We start from the raw sequence: 22,093 nt of genomic DNA on the forward strand, positions 1-22,093 counted from the left end.
ATTCCTGAGGGGAATTTGGGGGTTCCTGAGGGGAATTTGGGCTTCCGGGGGAATTTGGGGATTCCTGAGGGGAATTTGGGGTTCTCAGGGGAATTTGGGGATTCCTGAGGGGAATTTGGGGTTCTCAGGGCGAATTTGGGGGGCCCTGGAGGGGATTTGAGGGTCCTGGAGGGGAATTTGGGGTTCTCAGGGGGAATTTGGAGGTCCCTGAGGGGAATTTGGGGGTCCCGGGGGGAATTTTGGGGTCCCAGGGGGAATTTGGGGGTCCCTGATGAGAATTTGGCGGTCCCGGGGGAATTTTGGGCTTCCTTGATGGGAATTTTGGGGTTCCTGGGAGGATTTGGGGTTCCCTGATGGAATTTGGGGTTCTCAGGGAGGATTTGGGGTTCCTTGATGGGAATTTGGGGGTCCCAGGGGTGGATTTGGGGGGTCCCCGATGGGAATTTGGGGGTCCCTGATGAGAATTTGGCGGTCCCGGGGGGAATTTTGGGCTTCCTTGATGGGAATTTTGGGGTTCCTGGGAGGATTTGGGGTTCCCTGATGGGAATTTTGGGGTCCCTGGGAGGATTTGGGGTTCCCTGATGGGAATTTTGGGGTTCCTGGGGGGATTTTGGGGTTCCCTGATGGGATTTTGGGGTTCCCAGGGAGGATTTGGGGTTCCCTGATGGGATTTTGGGGTTCCCAGGAGGATTTGGGGTTCCCTGATGGGAATTTGGGGGTCCCAGGGGTAGATTTGGGGGTTCCTAGAGGAGATTTGGGGTTCCCTGATGGGAATTTTGGGGTTCCTGGGAGGATTTGGGGTTCCCTGATGGGAATTTGGGGGTCCCCGGCCGAGCCCTCCACCCCGAACACCCCCAAAAAAAAAAAAATCACCGAAAGCAACTTCGCCCGCGCCCCTCCCCCACCGCTTTATTCCCATCTCGCACAAAACCGCGCGGGGACCCCCCCGAATTTGGGGAGGGGGTCCCGGCCCCAGCGAGGGGCGGGGGGAGGGGAGAGGAGGGGACAAACCCCCCCCCCTCCCCCCAAAATTGGGGGAGGGGAGGGGAAGGAAAAAAAACCCCGCCGAAAATCGGGGTGGGGGAGGGGAAATCCCTGAGTGTGGGGGAGGGGAGAGCTCGGAATGGGGGCAGGGGTCCTGGAATGGGGGAGGGGAGAGTCTGGAATTGGGGAGGGGGTCTCGGAATGGGGGAGGGGGTCCCGGAATGGGGGAGGGGAGAGCCGGAATGGGGGAGGGGGTCTCGGAATGGGGGAGGGGGTCCCGGAATGGGGGGGTGGGGGTCCCGGAATTGGGGCAGGGGTCCCGGAATGGGGGAGGGGAGAGCCCGGAATGGGGGAGGGGGTCTCGGAATGGGGGAGGGGGGTCCCGGAATGGGGGGTGGGGGTCCGGAATTGGGGCAGGGGTCCCGGAATGGGGGAGGGGAGAGCCCGGAATGGGGGAGGGGGGAGCCCGGAATGGGGGCGGGGGTCTCGGAATGGGGGGCGGGGGTCCTGAAATGGGGGGCGGGGGTCCCGAATTGGGGGGCGGGGGTTCCCGGAATGGGGGAGGGGGTCCCGGAATGGGGGCGGGGGTCCCGCATTGGGGGCGGGGGTCTCTCAGACGTACTCGCGGCTGCTGCTGGGGGGGCCCTTGGGGCGGGGGTAGCCCCGGGCTGGGGCCGCGCCCCTCCCCCCGCAGGAGCAGCGCGACGAGGCCAGGAGGGACCCCCCGAGCAGCGCCAGGGCCGCCCCCGCCCAGCCCAGGAACAGCGCCGAGCCGAACTCGTACCTGGGGAGGGGGAGTGGGGGTCAGGGACCCCCGAAATCCGCCCCAAAATGCCCGAAATCCCGATAAAAATATCCCAAAATAGCCCGAAATCCCGATAAAAATATCCCAAAATAGCCCAAATTGACCCCGCCCAGCCCAGGAACAGCTGAGGGGGGGATTGGGGTCAGGGACCCCCGAAATCTGCCCCAAAATTAACCCAAAATGCCCGAAATCCCCATTAAAATAACCCAAAATAGCCCAAAAATCCCGATTAAAATATCCAAAATAGCCCAAAATAGCCCAAAATCCCGATAAAAATAACCCAAAATAGCCCAAATTGACCCCGCCCAGCCCAGGAACAGCGCCAAGCCGAACTCGTACCTGGGGAGGGGGAGTGGGGTCAGGGACCCCCGAAATCTGCCCCAAAATGCCCGAAATCCCCATTAAAATAACCCAAAATAGCCCAAAATCCCGATAAAAATATCCCAAAATAGCCCAAAATCCCGATTAAAATAACCCAAAATAGCCCAAATTGACCCCGCCCAGCCCAGGAACAGCTGAGGGGGGGATTGGGGTCAGGGACCCCCGAAATCTGCCCCAAAATTAACCCAAAATGCCCGAAATCCCCATTAAAATAACCCAAAATAGCCCAAAATCCCGATTAAAATAACCCAAAATAGCCCAAAATAGCCCAAAATCCCGATTAAAATAACCCAAAATAGCCCAAATTGACCCCAAATTGACCCCAAAGCCGCCCCCGCCCAGCCCAGGAACAGCGCCGAGCCGAACTCGTACCTGGGGAGGGGGAGTGGGGTCAGGGACCCCCGAAATCCGCCCCAAAATGCCCGAAATCCCGATAAAAATATCCCAAAATAGCCCGAAATCCCGATAAAAATATCCCAAAATAGCCCAAAAATCCCGATTAAAATAACCCAAAATAGCCAAAAACCCAATTAAAATAACCCAAAATGGCCCAAATTGACCCCAAAGCTGCCCCCGCCCAGCCCAGGAACAGCTGAGGGGGGGATTGGGGTCAGGGACCCCCGAAATCTGCCCCAAAATGCCCAAAATCCCGATGAAAATATCCCAAAATAGCCCAAAATCCCCATTAAAATAACCCAAAATAGCCCAAATTGACCCCAAAGCCGCCCCCGCCCAGCCCAGGAACAGCGCCGAGCCGAACTCGTACCTGGGGAGGGGGATCGGGGTCAGGGACCCCCGAAATCCGCCCCAAAATGCCCGAAATCCCGATGAAAATATCCCAAAATAGCCCAAAAACCCGATTAAAATAACCCAAAATAGCCCAAAATAGCCCAAAATCCCAATAAAAATAACCCAAAATAGCCCAAATTGACCCCGCCCAGCCCAGGAACAGCGCCGAGCCGAACTCGTACCTGGGGAGGGGGAGTGGGGTCAGGGACCCCCGAAATCTGCCCCAAAATTAACCCAAAATGCCCGAAATCCCGATAAAAATAGCCCAAAATAGCCCAAAATAGCCCAAAATCCCGATTAAAATAACCCAAAATAGCCCAAATTGACCCCAAAGCCGCCCCCGCCCAGCCCAGGAACAGCGCCGAGCCGAACTCGTACCTGGGGAGGGGGAGTGGGGTCAGGGACCCCCGAAATCCGCCCCAAAATGCCCGAAATCCCGATAAAAATATCCCAAAATAGCCCAAATTGACCCCGCCCAGCCCAGGAACAGCTGAGGGGGGGATTGGGGTCAGGGACCCCCGAAATCCGCCCCAAAATTAACCCAAAATGCCCGAAATCCCGATAAAAATATCCCAAAATAGCCCAAAATCCCGATTAAAATAACCCAAAATAGCCCAAATTGACCCCACCCAGCCCAGGAACAGCTGAGGAGGGGATTGGGGTCAGGGACCCCCGAAATCTGCCCCAAAATTAACCCAAAATGCCCGAAATCCCCATTAAAATAACCCAAAATAGCCCAAAATCCCGATTAAAATATCCCAAAATAGCCCAAAATAGCCCAAAATCCCGATAAAAATATCCCAAAATAGCCAAAATCCCGATTAAAATAACCCAAAATAGCCCAAATTGACCCCAAATTGACCCCGCCCAGCCCAGGAACAGCTGAGGGGGGGATTGGGGTCAGGGACCCCCGAAATCTGCCCCAAAATGCCCGAAATCCCCATTAAAATAACCCAAAATAGCCCAAAATCCCGATAAAAATATCCCAAAATAGCCCAAAATCCCGATTAAAATAACCCAAAATGGCCCAAATTGACCCCAAAGCCGCCCCCGCCCAGCCCAGGAACAGCTGAGGGGGGGATTGGGGTCAGGGACCCCCGAAATCTGCCCCAAAATTAACCCAAAATGCCCGAAATCCCCATTAAAATAACCCAAAATAGCCCAAAATCCCGATTAAAATAACCCAAAATAGCCCAAAATAGCCCAAAATCCCGATTAAAATAACCCAAAATAGCCCAAATTGACCCCAAATTGACCCCAAAGCCGCCCCCGCCCAGCCCAGGAACAGCGCCGAGCCGAACTCGTACCTGGGGAGGGGGAGTGGGGTCAGGGACCCCCGAAATCCGCCCCAAAATGCCCGAAATCCCGATAAAAATATCCCAAAATAGCCCAAAATCCCGATAAAAATATCCCAAAATAGCCCAAAATCCCGATTAAAATAACCCAAAATAGCCAAAAACCCAATTAAAATAACCCAAAATGGCCCAAATTGACCCCAAAGCCGCCCCCGCCCAGCCCAGGAACAGCTGAGGGGGGGATTGGGGTCAGGGACCCCCGAAATCTGCCCCAAAATGCCCAAAATCCCGATGAAAATATCCCAAAATAGCCCAAAATCCCCATTAAAATAACCCAAAATAGCCCAAATTGACCCCAAAGCCGCCCCCGCCCAGCCCAGGAACAGCGCCGAGCCGAACTCGTACCTGGGGAGGGGGATCGGGGTCAGGGACCCCCGAAATCCGCCCCAAAATGCCCGAAATCCCGATAAAAATATCCCAAAATAGCCCAAAAACCCGATTAAAATAACCCAAAATAGCCCAAAATAGCCCAAAATCCCAATAAAAATAACCCAAAATAGCCCAAATTGACCCCGCCCAGCCCAGGAACAGCGCCAAGCCGAACTCGTACCTGGGGAGGGGGAGTGGGGTCAGGGACCCCCGAAATCTGCCCCAAAATTAACCCAAAATGCCCGAAATCCCCATTAAAATAACCCAAAATAGCCCAAAATAGCCCAAAATCCCAATAAAAATAACCCAAAATAGCCCAAATTGACCCCGCCCAGCCCAGGAACAGCGCCGAGCCGAACTCGTACCTGGGGAGGGGGAGTGGGGTCAGGGACCCCCGAAATCCGCCCCAAAATGCCCGAAATCCCGATAAAAATATCCCAAAATAGCCCGAAATCCCGATAAAAATATCCCAAAATAGCCCAAAATCCCGATTAAAATAACCCAAAATAGCCAAAAACCCAATTAAAATAACCCAAAATGGCCCAAATTGACCCCAAAGCTGCCCCCGCCCAGCCCAGGAACAGCTGAGGGGGGGATTGGGGTCAGGGACCCCCGAAATCTGCCCCAAAATGCCCAAAATCCCGATGAAAATATCCCAAAATAGCCCAAAATCCCCATTAAAATAACCCAAAATAGCCCAAATTGACCCCAAAGCCGCCCCCGCCCAGCCCAGGAACAGCGCCGAGCCGAACTCGTACCTGGGGAGGGGGATCGGGGTCAGGGACCCCCGAAATCCGCCCCAAAATGCCCGAAATCCCGATGAAAATATCCCAAAATAGCCCAAAAACCCGATTAAAATAACCCAAAATAGCCCAAAATAGCCCAAAATCCCAATAAAAATAACCCAAAATAGCCCAAATTGACCCCGCCCAGCCCAGGAACAGCGCCGAGCCGAACTCGTACCTGGGGAGGGGGAGTGGGGTCAGGGACCCCCGAAATCTGCCCCAAAATTAACCCAAAATGCCCGAAATCCCGATAAAAATAGCCCAAAATAGCCCAAAATAGCCCAAAATCCCGATTAAAATAACCCAAAATAGCCCAAATTGACCCCAAAGCCGCCCCCGCCCAGCCCAGGAACAGCGCCGAGCCGAACTCGTACCTGGGGAGGGGGAGTGGGGTCAGGGACCCCCGAAATCCGCCCCAAAATGCCCGAAATCCCGATAAAAATATCCCAAAATAGCCCAAATTGACCCCGCCCAGCCCAGGAACAGCTGAGGGGGGGATTGGGGTCAGGGACCCCCGAAATCCGCCCCAAAATTAACCCAAAATGCCCGAAATCCCGATAAAAATATCCCAAAATAGCCCAAAATCCCGATTAAAATAACCCAAAATAGCCCAAATTGACCCCACCCAGCCCAGGAACAGCTGAGGAGGGGATTGGGGTCAGGGACCCCCGAAATCTGCCCCAAAATTAACCCAAAATGCCCGAAATCCCCATTAAAATAACCCAAAATAGCCCAAAATCCCGATTAAAATATCCCAAAATAGCCCAAAATAGCCCAAAATCCCGATAAAAATATCCCAAAATAGCCAAAATCCCGATTAAAATAACCCAAAATAGCCCAAATTGACCCCAAATTGACCCCGCCCAGCCCAGGAACAGCTGAGGGGGGGATTGGGGTCAGGGACCCCTGAAATCTGCCCCAAAATGCCTGAAATCCCGATAAAAATAGCCCAAAATAGCCCAAAATAGCCCAAATTGACCCCGCCCAGCCCAGGAACAGCGCCGAGCCGAACTCGTACCTGGGGAGGGGGAGTGGGGTCAGGGACCCCCGAAATCTGCCCCAAAATTAACCCAAAATGCCCGAAATCCCGATCAAAATAACCCAAAATAGCCCAAAATCCCAATAAAAATAACCCAAAATAGCCAAAAACCCGATTAAAATAACCCAAAATAGCCCAAAATCCCGATTAAAATAACCCAAAATAGCCCAAAATAGCCCAAAATCCCAATTAAAATAACCCAAAATAGCCCAAATTGACCCCACCCAGCCCAGGAACAGCTGAGGGGGGGATTGGGGTCAGGGACCCCCGAAATCTGCCCCAAAATACCCAAAATCCTGATTAAAATAACCCAAAATAGCCCAAATTAACCCCGAATGGCTGAAAACCCGATCAAAATAGCCCAAAATAGCCCAAAATAGCCCAAAATGCCCGAAATCCCGATTAAAATAACCCAAAATAACCTAAAATCCCAATTAAAAGAACCCAAAATAGCCCAAAATTGACCCAAAATGCCCAAAACCCCGATAAAAATAGCCCAAAATAGCCCAAAATCCCAATTAAAATAACCCAAAATGCCCAAAAACCTGATTAAAATAACCCAAAATAGCCCAAAATTGACCCCAAATTAACCCCGAATGACTGAAAACCAGATCAAAAATACCCCAAAATATCCCAAAGTGGCCGAAATCCTGATAAAAAATAACCCAAAATAGCCCAAATTAGCCCCAAATGACCGAAATCCCAATTAAAATATCCCAAAATAGCCAAAAACCCGATTAAAATAACCCAAAATATCCCAAATTGAGCCCAAAGCCGCCCCCGCCCAGCCCAGGAACAGCCGGAAAAAATCCCCCGAAACTGCCCCAAAAAAACCCCAAAAAATCCCAAATCCTCCCCAAAAACTCCCATCCAAAAACCCCCAGAAACCACCCCAAAATCCGTCCGAATCCCCCCGAAAATCTGGGAAAAATCCCCTGAAATCACCCCAAAAAATCCCCCAAAAAATCCCCAAAAAATCCCCAAAAATCCCCCAAACCCCCAAATCCTCCCCAAAATCGCCCCTCCAAGTGAAAAACCCCCATCCAAAAATCCCCTGAAATCGCCCCAAAAAATCCCCAAAAATCCCAAAAAAACCTCCAAAAAATCCCCAAAAATCCCCAAAAAATCCCAAAATCACCCCTCGAAGTGAAAAACCCCCATCCAAAAATCCCCTGAAATTGCCCCAAAAAATCCCCAAAAAATCCCCAAAAATCCCAAAAATCCCCAAAAAATCCCCAAAAATCCCAAAAAATCCCAAAACCCCCCAAAAAATCCCCAAATCACCCCTCAAACTAAAAATCCCCCATCCAAAAATCCCCTGAAATCTCCCCAAAAAATCCCCAAAAAATCCCAAAAAAATCCCCAAAAATCCGCAAAAATCCCAAAAAAATCCCCAAAAAATCCCAAAAAATCCCCAAAACCCCAAAAAATCCCAAAACCCCCAAAAAATCCCCAAATCACCCCTCAAACTCAAAAACCCCCGTCCAAAAACCCCCAGAATTCGCCCAAAAAAATCCCAAAAAATCCCCAAAAAATCCCCAAAAAATCCGCAAAAATCCCAAAAAATCCCCAAACCCCAAAAAATCCCAAAACCCCCCAAAAAAATCCCCAAATCACCCCTCAAACTAAAAATCCCCCATCCAAAAATCCCCTGAAATATCCCCAAAAAATCCCCAAAAAATCCCCAAAAATCCGCAAAAATCCCAAAAAATCCCAAAAAATCCAAAAAAATCCCCAAAACCCCAAAAAATCCCAAAACCCCCCAAAAAAATCCCCAAATCACCCCTCAAACTCAAAAACCCCCGTCCAAAAACCCCCAGAATTCGCCCAAAAAAATCCCAAAAAAATCCCCAAAAAATCCCCAAAAAATCCCAAAAAATCCCCAAAAAATCCCAAAAAATCCCCAAAAAAATCCCAAAAAATCCCAAAAAATCCCCAAAACCCCAAAAAATCCCAAAACCCCCCAAAAAATCCCCAAATCACCCCTCAAACTCAAAAACCCCCGTCCAAAAACCCCCAGAATTCGCCCAAAAAAATCCCAAAAAAATCCCCAAAAAATCCCCAAAAAATCCCCAAAAAATCCCAAAAAATCCCAAAAAATCCCAAAAAATCCCCAAACCCCAAAAAAATCCCAAAACCCCCAAAAAAATCCCCAAATCACCCCTCAAACTCAAAACCCCCCGTCCAAAAACCCCCAGAATTCGCCCAAAAAATCCCCAAAAAATCCAAAAAAAATCCCCAAAAAATCCCAAAAAAATCCCAAAAAATCCCCAAAAAATCCCCCAAAATCCCCCAAACCTCAGAAACCCCGCAAAGCCCCAAAAAGGCGGGGATTTGCCCCAAAACGGCGCTCACTTGGCGTTGATGGGCGTGGAGGCGTCGTAGAAGTTGGTGACGATCCTGTGGCCGTACCAGGAGCAGGCGACGAGACCCAGCAGGCCTGGGGGGTTTGGGGTGAAAAACGGGGATTTTGGGAAAAAATGGGGGTGTGGGGGGGAAAAAGGAGGATTTGGGGAAAAAAATGAGGGGTTTTTGGGGGGAAAAATGGGGATTTTGGGGGGAAAAATGGGGATTTTGGGAGGGGAAAATGAGGGGTTTCGGGGAAAAATGGGGTTTTTTTTGGGGGGGAAGGGGGATTTTGGGGGAAAAATGGGGATTTTGGGAAAAAAATGAGGGGTTTTTGGGGGGGGAAAGGGGATTTGGGGAAAAAATGGGGGGTGTGGGGGAAAAAAGGGGGATTTTGGGAAAAAAAGGGGGGTTTTGGGGTGAAAAGTGGGGATTTTGGGGGAAAAATGGGGGTTTTGGGGGGGAAAAGGGGATTTGGGGAAAAAATGGGGGGTTTTGGGGTGAAAAAGGGGGATTTTGGGAAAAAATGGGGGGTTTTTTGGGGGAAAAAGGGGGATTTTGGGAAAAAAATGAGGGGTTTTTGGGGGGAAAAATGGGGATTTTGGGGGGAAAAATGGGGATTTTGGGGGGGGAAAATGAGGGGTTTCGGGGAAAAATGGGTTTTTTGGGGGGGGAAGGGGGATTTTGGGGGAAAAATGGGGATTTTGGGAAAAAAATGAGGGGGTTTTGGGGTGAAAAAGAGGGATTTTGGGAAAAAATGGGGGTGTGGGGGGAAAAATGGGGATTTTGGGAAAAAAATGAGGGGTTTTTGGGGGGAAAAATGGGGATTTTGGGGGGGGAAAATGAGGGGTTTCGGGGAAAAATGGGGGGTTTTTTGGGGGGGGAAGGGGGATTTTGGGGGAAAAATGGGGGGTTTTTGGGGGGGAAAAGGGGATTTGGGGAAAAAATGAGGGGTTTGGGGTGAAAAAGGGGGACTTTGGGACAAGAAATAAGGGGGTTTGGGGTGAAAAAGGGGGATTTTGGGAAAAAATGGGGGGTTTTGGGGTGAAAAGTGGGGATTTTGGGGGAAAAATGGGGGTTTTGGGGGGGAAAAGGGGATTTGGGGAAAAAATGGGGGGTTTGGGGTGAAAAATGGGGATTTTGGGACAAGAAATAAGGGGGGTTGGGAGGGAAAAATGGGGATTTGGGGATAAAAAATGAGGGGTTTTGGGGGAAAATGGGGGGTTTGGGGTGAAAAAGGGGGATTTTGGGGGAAAAATGGGGGGTTTTTTTGGGGAAAAAGGGGGATTTTGGGAAAAAATGGGGGGGTTTTGGGGGGGAAAAGGGGGGATTTTGGGAAAAAAATGAGGGGTTTTTGGGGGGAAAAATGGGGATTTTGGGGGAAAAATGGGGGTTTTGGGGGGGAAAAGGGGATTTGGGGAAAAAATGGGGGGTTTTGGGGTGAAAAAGGGGGATTTTGGGAAAAAATGGGGGGTTTTTTGGGGGAAAAAGGGGGATTTTGGGAAAAAAATGAGGGGGTTTTGGGGTGAAAAAGAGGGATTTTGGGAAAAAATGGGGGTGTGGGGGGAAAAATGGGGATTTTGGGAAAAAAATGAGGGGTTTTTGGGGGGAAAAATGGGGATTTTGGGGGAAAAATGGGGGTTTTGGGGGGGAAAAGGGGATTTGGGGAAAAAATGGGGGGTTTGGGGTGAAAAATGGGGATTTTGGGACAAGAAATAAGGGGGGTTGGGAGGGAAAAATGGGGATTTTGGGGATAAAAAATGAGGGGTTTTGGGGGGAAAATGGGGGGTTTGGGGTGAAAAAGGGGGATTTTGGGAAAAAATGGGGGTTTGGGGGGGAAAAGGGGGATTTGGGGAAAAAATGCAGGTTTTGGGAGGGGAAAAATGAGGGGTTTTGGGGAAAAATGGGGGATTTTGGGGAAAAAAATGGGGATTATGGAACAACGGGGCAGGGACGGGGGTCCCAGGGGAGGTTTTGGGGGTCCCAGGGGGGTTTTGGGGGTCCAGGGCAGGTTTTTGGCGGTCCGGGGGAGGTTTTTGGGGTCCCAAACCCATTTTTGGTGGTCCCAGGGAGGTTTTTGGGGGTCCCAAACCCATTTCTGGGGTTCCAGGGGAGTTTTTGGGGTTCCAGGGGAGGTTTTTAGTGGTCCTGGGGAGGTTTTTGGTGGTCCAGTGGAGTTTTTGGGGTTCCAAGGGAGGTTTTTGGGGTTCCAGGGGAGTTTTTGGGGTTCCAAGGGAGGTTTTTGGGGTCCCAGGGCAGGTTTTTGGGGTTCCAGTGGAGTTTTTGGGGTTCCAGGGCAGGTTTTTGGGGTTCCAGTGGAGTTTTTGGGGTTCCAAGGGAGGTTTTTGGGGTTCCAGCGGAGTTTTTGGGGTCCCAGGGCAGGTTTTTGGGGGTCCAGGGCAGGTTTTTGGGGTTCCAGTGGAGTTTTTGGGGTTCCAGTGGAGTTTTTGGGGTGCCAGGGGAGGTTTTTGGGGTTCCAGGGCAGGTTTTTGGTGGTCCGGGGCAGGTTTTTGGGGTTCCAGTGGAGTTTTTGGGGTTCCAGGGGAGTTTTTGGGGTTCCAGGGGAGGTTTTTAGTGGTCCTGGGGAGGTTTTTGGTGGTCCAGGGCAGGTTTTTGGTGGTCCAGTGGAGTTTTTAGGGTTCCAAGGGAGGTTTTTGGGGTTCCAGTGGAGTTTTTGGGGTTCCAAGGGAGGTTTTTGGGGTTCCAGTGGAGTTTTTGGGGTCCCAGGGAAGGTTTTTGGTGGTCCGGGGCAGGTTTTTGGGGTTCCAGGGGAGGTTTTTGGGGTTCCAGTGGAGTTTTTGGGGTTCCAGGGCAGGTTTTTGGTGGTCCGGGGCAGGTTTTTGGGGTTCCAGTGGAGTTTTTAGGGTTCCAGGGCAGGTTTTTGGGTTCCCAGGGCAGGTTTTTGGGGTTCCAGTGGAGTTTTTGGGGTCCCAGGGCAGGTTTTTGGGGTTCCAGGGCAGGTTTTTGGGGGTCCAGGGGAGTTTTTGGGGTGCCAGGGGAGGTTTTTGGAGTCCCAGGGCAGGTTTTTGGGGTTCCAGTGGAGTTTTTAGGGTTCCAGGGCAGGTTTTTGGGTTCCCAGGGCAGGTTTTTGGGGTTCCAGTGGAGTTTTTGGGGTCCCAGGGCAGGTTTTTGGGGTTCCAGGGCAGGTTTTTGGGGTTCCAAGGGAGGTTTTTGGGGTTCCAGGGCAGGTTTTTGGTGGTCCGGGGCAGGTTTTTGGGGTTCCAGTGGAGTTTTTGGGGTCCCAGGGCAGGTTTTTGGGGGTCCAGTGGAGTTTTTAGGGTCCCAGGGCAGGTTTTTGGGGTTCCAGGGGAGTTTTTGGGGTCCCAGGGCAGGTTTTTGGGGGTCCAGTGGAGTTTTTAGGGTTCCAGGGGAGGTTTTTGGGGTCCCAGGGCAGGTTTTTGGGGTCCCAGGGCAGGTTTTTGGGGTTCCAGTGGAGTTTTTGGGGTTCCAGTGGAGTTTTTGGGGTTCCAGGGCAGGTTTTTGGTGGTCCGGGGCAGGTTTTTGGGGTTCCAGGGCAGGTTTTTGGGGTTCCAGGGGAGGTTTTTGGGGTTCCAGTGGAGTTTTTGGAGTCCCAGGGCAGGTTTTTGGGGTTCCAGGGCAGGTTTTTGGGGGTCCAGGGCAGGTTTTTGGAGTCCCAGGGCAGGTTTTTGGGGTTCCAGTGGAGTTTTTGGGGTCCCAGGGCAGGTTTTTGGGGTTCCAGGGGAGGTTTTTGGGGTGCCAGGGGAGGTTTTTGGGGTTCCAGGGCAGGTTTTTGGGGTTCCAGGGCAGGTTTTTGGTGGTCCGGGGCAGGTTTTTGGGGTTCCAGGGGAGTTTTTGGGGTCCCAGGGGAGGTTTTTGGGAGTCCCAAACCCATTTCTGGGGTCCCAGGGCAGGTTTTTGGGGGTCCAGTGGAGTTTTTGGGGTTCCAGGGGAGTTTTTGGGGTTCCAAGGGAGGTTTTTGGGGGTCCAGGGCAGGTTTTTGGGGTGCCACTCACCCGCGAGGATGAAGAGGGCCCCCCCCGCGGCGGCCACCGAGGCTTTTCTCCGGGGGTCGTCGCCCCCGCAGCGCGTGCACTTCATGCCCCCCACGGCCGCGGCCAGCGCCAGCGGGCCCAGGACCCCCGCGACCACCAGGAGCGCCCGCGTGGCCTGCAGGTGAGCTGGGCGGGCAACAAGGGGTTAAAAAGGGTCCTGGGGGGGGTTTGGGGGGGATTTGGGGGATTTTGGGGGGGATTTGGGGAGGTTTGGGGGGTCTGCAGGTGAGCTGGGCGGGCAACAAGGGGTTAAAAAGGGTCCTGGAGGGGATTTGGGGGATTTTGGGGGGGAATTGGGGAGGTTTGGGGGCTCTGCAGGTGAGCTGGGCGGGCAACAAGGGGTTAAAAAGGGTCCTGGAGGGGGTTTGGGGGGGATTTGGGGGATTTTGGGGGGGATTTGGGGAGGTTTGGGGGGTCTGCAGGTGAGCTGGGCGGGCAACAAGGGGTTAAAGGGGGGCCTGGAGGGGGTTTGGGGGGATTTGGGGGGGGACATGAAAGGGTTAAAGGGGGTCAGTGGGGGCAACAAGGGGTTAAAGGGGGGTTTGGGGGGGATCTGGGGGATTTTGGGGGGGAATTGGGGAGGTTTGGGGGCTCTGCAGGTGACCTGGGCGGGCAACAAGGGGTTAAAAAGGGTCCTGGAGGGGGTTTGGGGGGGATTTGGGGGATTTTGGGGGGGAATTGGGGAGGTTTGGGGGGTCTGCAGGTGACCTGGGCGGGCAACAAGGGGTTAAAGAGGGTCCTGGGGGGATTTGGGGGGAGTTGGAGGGGATTTGGGGGGTCCTGGATGGGTCCCAGGGGGAATTTGGGGTCCCGGGGCGGATTTTGGGGGTCCCAGGGCAGATTTTGGGATCCTGGGATGGATTTTAGGGGTCCCAGGGCGGATTTTGGCCGTCTCGGGGGCGGATTTTGGGGGTCCCGGGGCAGATTTTGAGGGTCCTGGGGCAGATTTTGGGATCCTGGGATGGATTTTAGGGGTCCCGGGGCAGATTTTGGGATCCTGGGGTGGATTTAGGGGTCCCAGGGCAGATTTTAGGGGTCCCAGGGCGGATTTTGAGGGTCCCGGGGCGGATTTTGGGATCCTGGGATGGATTTCGGGGGTCCCAGGGCGGATTTTGGCGGTCTCGGGGGCGGATTTTGGGGGTCCCGGGGCCCTCCCGGGTGGGGCGGTGGTGACAGTTGGTGACGGTGGCACTGGGGTGGCACTGGGGCGGTGGCACTGGGGCGGTGGGACTCGCTCGGTGACAGTTGGTGACGGTGGCACTGGGGTGGCACTGGGGCGGTGGCACTGGGGCGGTGGCACTGGGGCGGTGGCACTCGCTCGGTGACAGTTGGTGGCCGTTGGTGGCCGTTGGTGGCCGTTGGTGCCGCTCCTTTATGGCCCCCCCCGGGCGCCCTTTGGCCGCGGCCGCGCCCCGAAACCGGGAGGGGACGGGGGGAGGGGAGGGAGGGGACGGCGACACCGGGACTGGGAAACGGGGATGGGGGTGGGGATGGGGACACCGGGATGGGGAAATGGGGATGGGGGTGGGGATGGGGACACCGGGATGGGGAAACGGGGATGGGGGTGGGGATGGGGACACCGGGATGGGGAAATGGGGATGGGGTGGGGATGGGGACACTGGGACTGGGAAACGGGGACAGGGTGGGGATGGGGACACCGGGACTGGGAAACGGGGATGGGGTGGGGATGGGGACACCGGGATGGGGAAACGGGGATGGGGGTGGGGATGGGGACACCGGGACGGGGAAACGGGGACAGGGTGGGGATGGGGACACCGGGATGGGGAAATGGGGATGGGGGTGGGGATGGGGACACCGGGACGGGGAAACGGGGATGGGGGAGGGGGTGGGGACACCGGGACGGGGAAACGGGGATGGGGGAGGGGACGGCGACACCGGGATGGGGAAATGGGGACAGGGTGGGGATGGGGACACCGGGACGGGGAAACGGGGACAGGGTGGGGATGGGGACACCGGGATGGGGAAATGGGGATGGGGTGGGGATGGGGACACTGGGACTGGGAAACGGGGACAGGGTGGGGATGGGGACACCGGGACTGGGAAACGGGGATGGGGTGGGGATGGGGACACTGGGATGGGGAAACGGGGATGGGGTGGGGATGGGGACACTGGGATGGGGAAACAGGGATGGGGTGGGGATGGGGACACCGGGATGGGGAAACGGGGATGGGGGAGGGGATGGGGACACCGGGATGGGGAAATGGGGATGGGGGTGGGGATGGGGACACTGGGATGGGGAAACGGGGATGGGGTGGGGATGGGGACACTGGGATGGGGAAACGGGGATGGGGGTGGGGATGGGGACACCGGGACGGGGAAACGGGGATGGGGGTGGGGATGGGGACACCGGGACTGGGAAACGGGGATGGGGAAACAGGGACGGGGACGGGGGTGGGGACACCAGGATGGGGAAATGGGGATGGGGACAGAGGGGACACCGGGACGGGGACAGAAGGGACGGGGACACCGGGACAGGGAAACAGGGACAGAGGGGACGGGGACACCGGGACAGGAATGGGCACAGGGACACTGGGATGGGGACATTGGGATGGGGACAGGGACACTGGGATGGGGATAGGGACACCGGGACTGGGATGGGGACAGGGACACTGGGATGGGGACAGGGACACTGGGATGGGGACACTGGGATGGGGACAGGGACACCGGGACTGGGATGGGGACAGGGACACCGGGATGGGGACAGGGACACCGGGACTGGGATGGGGACAAGGACACCGGGATGGGGACAGGGACACTGGGATGGGGACAGGGACACCGGGATGGGGACACTGGGATGGGGACAGGGACACCGGGACTGGGATGGGGACAGGGACACAGGAATGGGCACAGGGACACTGGGATGGGGACAGGGACACTGGGACGGGGACACTGGGATGGGGACAGGGACACCGGGACTGGGACGGGGACAGGGACACCGGGATGGGGACAGGGACACTGGGATGGGGACAGGGACACCGGGACTGGGATGGGGACAGGGACACTGGGATGGGGACAGGGACACTGTGACGGGGACATTGGGATGGGGACACCGGGACATGGACAGGGACACCGGGACTGGAATGGGCACAGGGACACTGGGACAGGGACACCAGGACAGGGACAGGGACAGGGACACCGGGATGAGGACTGGGATGGGGACACTGGGACACGGACAGGGACACTGGGACTGGGATATGGGGACAGGGACACTGGGACACCGGGACAGGGATGCGGATGGGAACGGGGACGGGGTGGGAATGGGGACACTGGCACCGGGACAGGGACACTGGCACCGGGACAGGGATGGGAATGGGGACGGGAATGGGGACAGGGACTGGAAGTGGGGACTGGGAATGGAGACAGGGATGGGGACTGGGACACTGGCACAGGGACTGGGAATGGGGACTGGGACACTGGCACAGGGACTGGGAATGGGGACAGGGATGGGGATGGGGACACTGGCACAGGGACTGGGACTGGGAGTGGGGACTGGGAATGGGGACAGGGATGGGGATGGGGACTGGGAGTGGCGACAGGGACTGGGAGTGGGGACTGGGAATGGGGACTGGGATGGGGACAGGGATGGGGATGGGGACACCGGGACAGGGACACCAGGACGGGAACAGGGGTGGGAATGGGGACAGGGACTGGGAGTGGGGACTGGGAATGGGAATGGGGACTGGGAGTGGCGACAGGGACTGGGAGTGGGGACTGGGAATGGGGACTGGGATGGGGACTGGGACACTGGCACTGGGACGGGGATGGGGACAGGGACTGGGAATGGGGACTGAGACACTGGCACAGGGACGGGGATGGGGACAGGGATGGGGACAGGGACACTGGCACAGGGATGGGAATGGGGACAGGGACGCTGGCACTGGGACACTGTCCCTGGTGTCCCAGTCACCCCAGTCAGCCCGGTCAGCCCGGTCACCCTCCATGTCCCTGTCACCCCCAGGATATCACCTGGCAGTGCCAGGATGGACTTGTGGGCCTCGCACTGCAGTTGCCCGGTGCCCCCCGTGTCCCTGCCATCCCCCATGTCCCTGTCACCCCCGGGATGTCACCTGGCAGTGCCAGGATGGACTTGTGGGCCTCGCACTGCAGTTGCCCGGTGCCCCCCGTGTCCCTGTCACCCCCCATGCCCCGGGATGCCCCCCATGCCCCGGGATGTCACCTGGCAGTGCCAGGATGGACTTGTGGGCCTCGCACTGCAGTTGCCCGGTGCCCCCCGTGTCCCTGTCACCCCCCATGCCCCGGGATGCCCCCCATGCCCCAGGATGCCCCCGGGATGTCACCTGGCAGTGCCAGGATGGACTTGTGGGCCTCGCACTGCAGTTGCCCGGTGCTCTGGCTGACGCAGCTCATCCAGAGCCCCTTCCAGGTGACGATGGCGGTGATGATGGCGCCGCTGCCCAAGGCCGACACCTCCCACTGCGGCAGCGCCGCCGCCGCCACCAGCGCGGCCCAGCCGGCCACGGCCAGCGCCAGCCCCAGCAGCTGCAGCCCCCCGCGTGCCATGGCCGGGCTCCTGCGGGCACAGAGGGACCCTATAGAGACCCTATAGAGACCCTATAGACACCCTATGGGATCCTACGGGATCCTATAGACACCCTATGGGCAGCGCCAGCCCCAGCAGCTGCAGCCCCCCGCGTGCCATGGCCGGGCTCCTGCGGGCACAGAGGGACCCTATAGAGACCCTATAGAGACCCTATAGACACCCTATGGGATCCTACGGGATCCTATAGACACCCTATGGGCAGCGCCAGCCCCAGCAGCTGCAGCCCCCCGCGTGCCATGGCCGGGCTCCTGCGGGCACAGAGAGACCCTATAGAGACCCTATAGAGACCCTATAGACACCCTATGGGATCCTATAGAGACCCTATAGACACCCTATAGGCACCCTATGGGCAGCGCCAGCCCCAGCAGCTGCAGCCCCCCGCGTGCCATGGCCGGGCTCCTGCGGGCACAGAGGGACCCTATAGAGACCCTATAGACACCCTATAGACACCCTATGGGATCCTATGGGATCCTATAGAGACCCTATGGGCAGCGCCAGCCCCAGCAGCTGCAGCCCCCCGCGTGCCATGGCCGGGCTCCTGCGGGCACAGAGGGACCCTATAGAGACCCTATAGAGACCCTATAGAGACCCTATAGACACCCTATGGGCAGCGCCAGCCCCAGCAGCTGCAGCCCCCCTTGTGCCATGGCCGGGCTCCTGTGGGCACAGAGGGACCCTATAGAGACCCTATAGAGACCCTATGGGACCCTATAGAGACCCTATGGGCAGCGCCAGCCCCAGCAGCTGCAGCCCCCCGCGCGCCATGGCCGGGCTCCTGCGGGCACAGAGAGACCCTATAGAGACCCTATAGAGACCCTATGGGATCCTATAGACACCCTATGGGATCCTATGGGACCCTATAGACACCCTATAGACACTCTATGGGATCCTATAGAAACCCTATAGACATGCTATAGACGGCCCATAGACACCCTATAGACACCCTATAGACACCCTATAGACACCCTATAGGACCTTATAGAGACTCTATGAGATCCTGTGGGACCCTATAAACACCCTATAGACACCCTATAGAGGCCCTATAGACACGCTATGGGACCCTATAGACACCCTATAGACACCCTATGGACACTCTATGGGACCCTATGGACACCCTGTGGGACCTTATAGACACCCCATAGAGACCCTATAGAGACCCCATGGGCACCTGCGGGCAGCGCCGGCCCCTATGGGGCCCTATAGGCACCCTATAGACACCCTATGGGACCCTATAGACACCCTATGGACACCCTATGGACACCCTATAGACCCCCTGTGGGGCCTTATAGACACCCCATAGGCACCCTATAGACACCCTATAGGCACCCTATGGGACCCTATGGGGCTCTATGGGGCCCTATGGATCCCTATGGAACCCCCCAGGGGACCCTAAGGGTGGCCCTGGGGGCCTTGGGGACCACACGGAGCCCCTATGGAGCAGCCGGAGCCCCTATGGAGCCCCTATGGACGGCCCTGGGACCCTCCCCAGCCCCTATAGGTCCCCTACAGCCCCTCCCAGCCCCTATAGATCTCCTATAGCCCCTCCCAGCCCCTATAAACCCCCTATAGCCCCTCCCAGCCCCTATAGATCCCCTATAGCCCCTCCCAGCCTCTATAGATCCCCCATAGCCCCCACAGATCCTCTATAGCCCCCATAGATCCCCTATAGATCCTCTATAGATCCCCCATAGCCCCCACAGATCCTCTATAACCCCCATAGATCCCCTATAGATCCTCTATAGATCCCCCATAGCCCCCTATAAGCCCCGATAGGCCTCCATAGATCCCCCACAGCCCCTATAGATCCCCTACAGCCTCTCTACAGATCCCCCATAGCCCCCATAGGTGCCCCGTAGCCCCCCCATAGCCCCCATGAGTGCCCTATAGATCTCCCATAGCTCCCATAGATCCCCCCATAGCCCCTATAGAACGCCCATAGATCCCCTATAGATCCCTCACAGCCCCCCATAGCCCCCATAGGTGCCCCATAGCCCCCATAGTCCCCATAGGTGCCCCATAGATGCCCCATAGCCCGCCATAGGTGCTCCATAGGTTCCCCCATAGCCCCCTATAGCCCCCATAGCACCCCCATAGCCCCCTGTAGATCCCCTATAGATCCTCCATAGGTGCCCCGTAGCCCCCAGAGCCCCCCTATAGCCCTCTATAGATCTCCCATAGCCCCCCTATAGCCCTCATAGGTGCCCCATAGCCCCTATAGATCCCCCATAGATCCCCCATAGGTGCCCCACAGCCCCCCCATAAATCGCCTATAGGCCCCCCATAGCCCCCATAGATCTCTCATAGGTGCCCCATAACCCCCTATAGACCCCATATAGTCCCTATAGATCCCTCATAGGTGCCCTATAGCTCCTCCATAGCCCCCATAGGCGCCCTGGAGCCCCCATAGATCCCCTATAGCTCCTCCGTAGGTGCCCCATAGCCCCCGAAGGTGCCCCATAGCCCCCCATAGATCCCCTATAGCTCCTCCATAGCCCCCCATAGCCCCCATGGCTGCCCTATAGCCCCTATAGATGCCCCATAGCCCCCGTAGATCCCCCATAGATCCCCCATAGCCTCCCCTATAGCCCCCATAGATCCCCCATAGGTGCCCTATAGCCCCCGTAGATGCCCCATAGGTGCCTCATAGCCCCTCCCGTAACCCCCATAGGTGCTCCATAGCCCCCTATAGCCCCCATGGGTGCCCCATACTCCCCATAGGTGCCCCACAGCCCCCCCATAGCCCCCTATAGCCCCCATAGGTGCCCCATAGATCCCCCATAGATCCCCTACAGCCCCCATAGGTGCCCCACAGCCCCCCCATAGCCCCCTATAGCCCCCATAGATCCCCTATAGATCCCCCACAGCCCCCATAGGTGCCCCATAGCCCCCCATAGATCCCCTATAGATCCCCCACAGCCCCCATAGGTGCCCCACAGCCCCCCCATAGCCCCCTATAGCCCCCATAGATCCCCTATAGATCCCCCACAGCCCCCATAGGTGCCCCACAGCCCCCCCATAGCCCCCTATAGCCCCCATAGATCCCCTATAGATCCCCCACAGCCCCCATAGGTGCCCCACAGCCCCCCCATAGCCCCCTATAGCCCCCATAGATCCCCTATAGATCCCCCACAGCCCCCATAGGTGCCCCACAGCCCCCCCATAGCCCCCACAGGTGCCCCATAGGTGCCCCACAGCCCCCCCATAGCCCCCACAGGTGCCCCATAGGTGCCCCCATAGCCCCCCAGAGCCCCCCATAGCCCCCATAGGTGCCCGCGGTCACCTCCGGGCCCGGCGGCGCCTCCAGGTGGGGTCGGGGGTGGGGGGGGGCCAGGTGAGCGCACCTGGAAATAGCGCCCGTGACGTCATCGCTGACGTCACCGCCCCGCCCCGCCCCGGGGGCAAAGGGGGACAATAAACGGGGGGGGGGGGGAGGGGCGGGGGGGGGCAAAGGGCAGGGGAGGGGCGGGGACACACCCGGGGGGGGAGGGGAGGGGGGGGATCGGGGTGGAGAGGGGGATTTGGGGGGATTTGGGGGGATTTGGGGGGGATTTGGGGAGTTTGGGGGAGATTTGGGGGGGATTTGGGGGGATTTAGGGGGGATTTTGGGGGGATTTAAGGAGTTTGGGGGGATTTGGGGGGAGTTTTAGGGGGATTTGGGGGGCATTTGGGGAGTTTGGGGGGGATTTGGGGGGATTTGGGGAGTTTGGGGGGGATTTGGGGAGTTTAGAGGGAGTTTAGGGGGAATTTGGGGGGGATTTGGGGAGTTTGGGGGGATTTGGGGGGATTTGGGGGGATTTTGGGGGAGTTTTGGGGGGATTTTGGGGGATTTGGGGGGCTTGGGGGGATTTAGGGGGGATTTGGGAGTGTTCAGGGGGATTTAGGGGGGATTTTGGGGGAGTTTTGGGGGGATTTGGGGGCATTTAGGGGGGATTTTCGGGGCATTTAGGGGGGATTTAAGGAGTTTGGGGGGATTTGGGGGGAGTTTTAGGGGGATTTGGGGGGCATTTGGGGAGTTTGGGGGGATTTGGGGGGATTTTGGGGGATTTAGGGGGGATTTTGGGGGATTTAGGGGGGATTTGGGGGGATTTGGGGAGTTTGGGGGGGATTTGGGGAGTTTAGGGGGCGTTTAGGGGGAATTTGGGGGGGATTTGGGGAGTTTGGGGGGATTTGGGGGGGATTCGGGGGGATTTTGGGGGAGTTTTGGGGGGATTTGGGGGATTTAGGGGGGATTTGGGGAGTTTGGGGGGGATTTGGGGGGATTTTGGTGGAGTTTTAGGGGGAATTTAGGGGGAATTTGGGGAGTTTGGGGGGATTTTGGGGGAGTTTTAGGGGGGATTTGGGGAAGTTTGGGGGGATTTGGGGAAGTTTGGGGGGGATTTTGGAGGATTTGGGGAGTTTAGGGGGCATTTAGGGGCGATTTAGGGGGGATTTGGGGGGGATTTGGGGAGTTTGGGGGGATTTGGGAAATTTTGGGGGGAGTTGTGGGAGTTTGGGGGGATTTGGGGGGGATTTTGGGGGGATTGTGGGGATTTGAGGGAGTTTAGGGGGCATTTAAGGGGGATTTGGAGAGTTTGGGGGAGATTTGGGGGAGATTTGGGGGGGATTTGGGGAGTTTGAGGGAATTTGGGGTGGATTTGGGGGGGGT

General features: G+C 56.7%; 1 protein-coding gene across 1 annotated transcript; it reads right to left on the reverse strand.

Annotated features, from left to right (window-relative positions):
* Nucleotides 1–1,588: 1,588 nt before the first annotated feature.
* LOC138101651 (claudin-7-like) lies at nt 1,589–16,929 on the reverse strand. Its single transcript, XM_068999424.1, has 4 exons — nt 16,854–16,929; nt 12,828–12,992; nt 8,863–8,947; nt 1,589–1,768 (listed from the first exon to the last, which is right to left on the reverse strand). The coding sequence occupies exons 1-4, from the start codon at nt 16,927–16,929 to the stop codon at nt 1,597–1,599; spliced, it is 498 nt and encodes a 165-aa protein (XP_068855525.1). The 3' UTR covers nt 1,589–1,596.
* Nucleotides 16,930–22,093: the final 5,164 nt, after the last annotated feature.

Source organism: Aphelocoma coerulescens, unplaced genomic scaffold (assembly GCF_041296385.1).
Source record: "Aphelocoma coerulescens isolate FSJ_1873_10779 unplaced genomic scaffold, UR_Acoe_1.0 HiC_scaffold_384, whole genome shotgun sequence".
Lineage (NCBI taxonomy): Eukaryota > Metazoa > Chordata > Aves > Passeriformes > Corvidae > Aphelocoma > Aphelocoma coerulescens.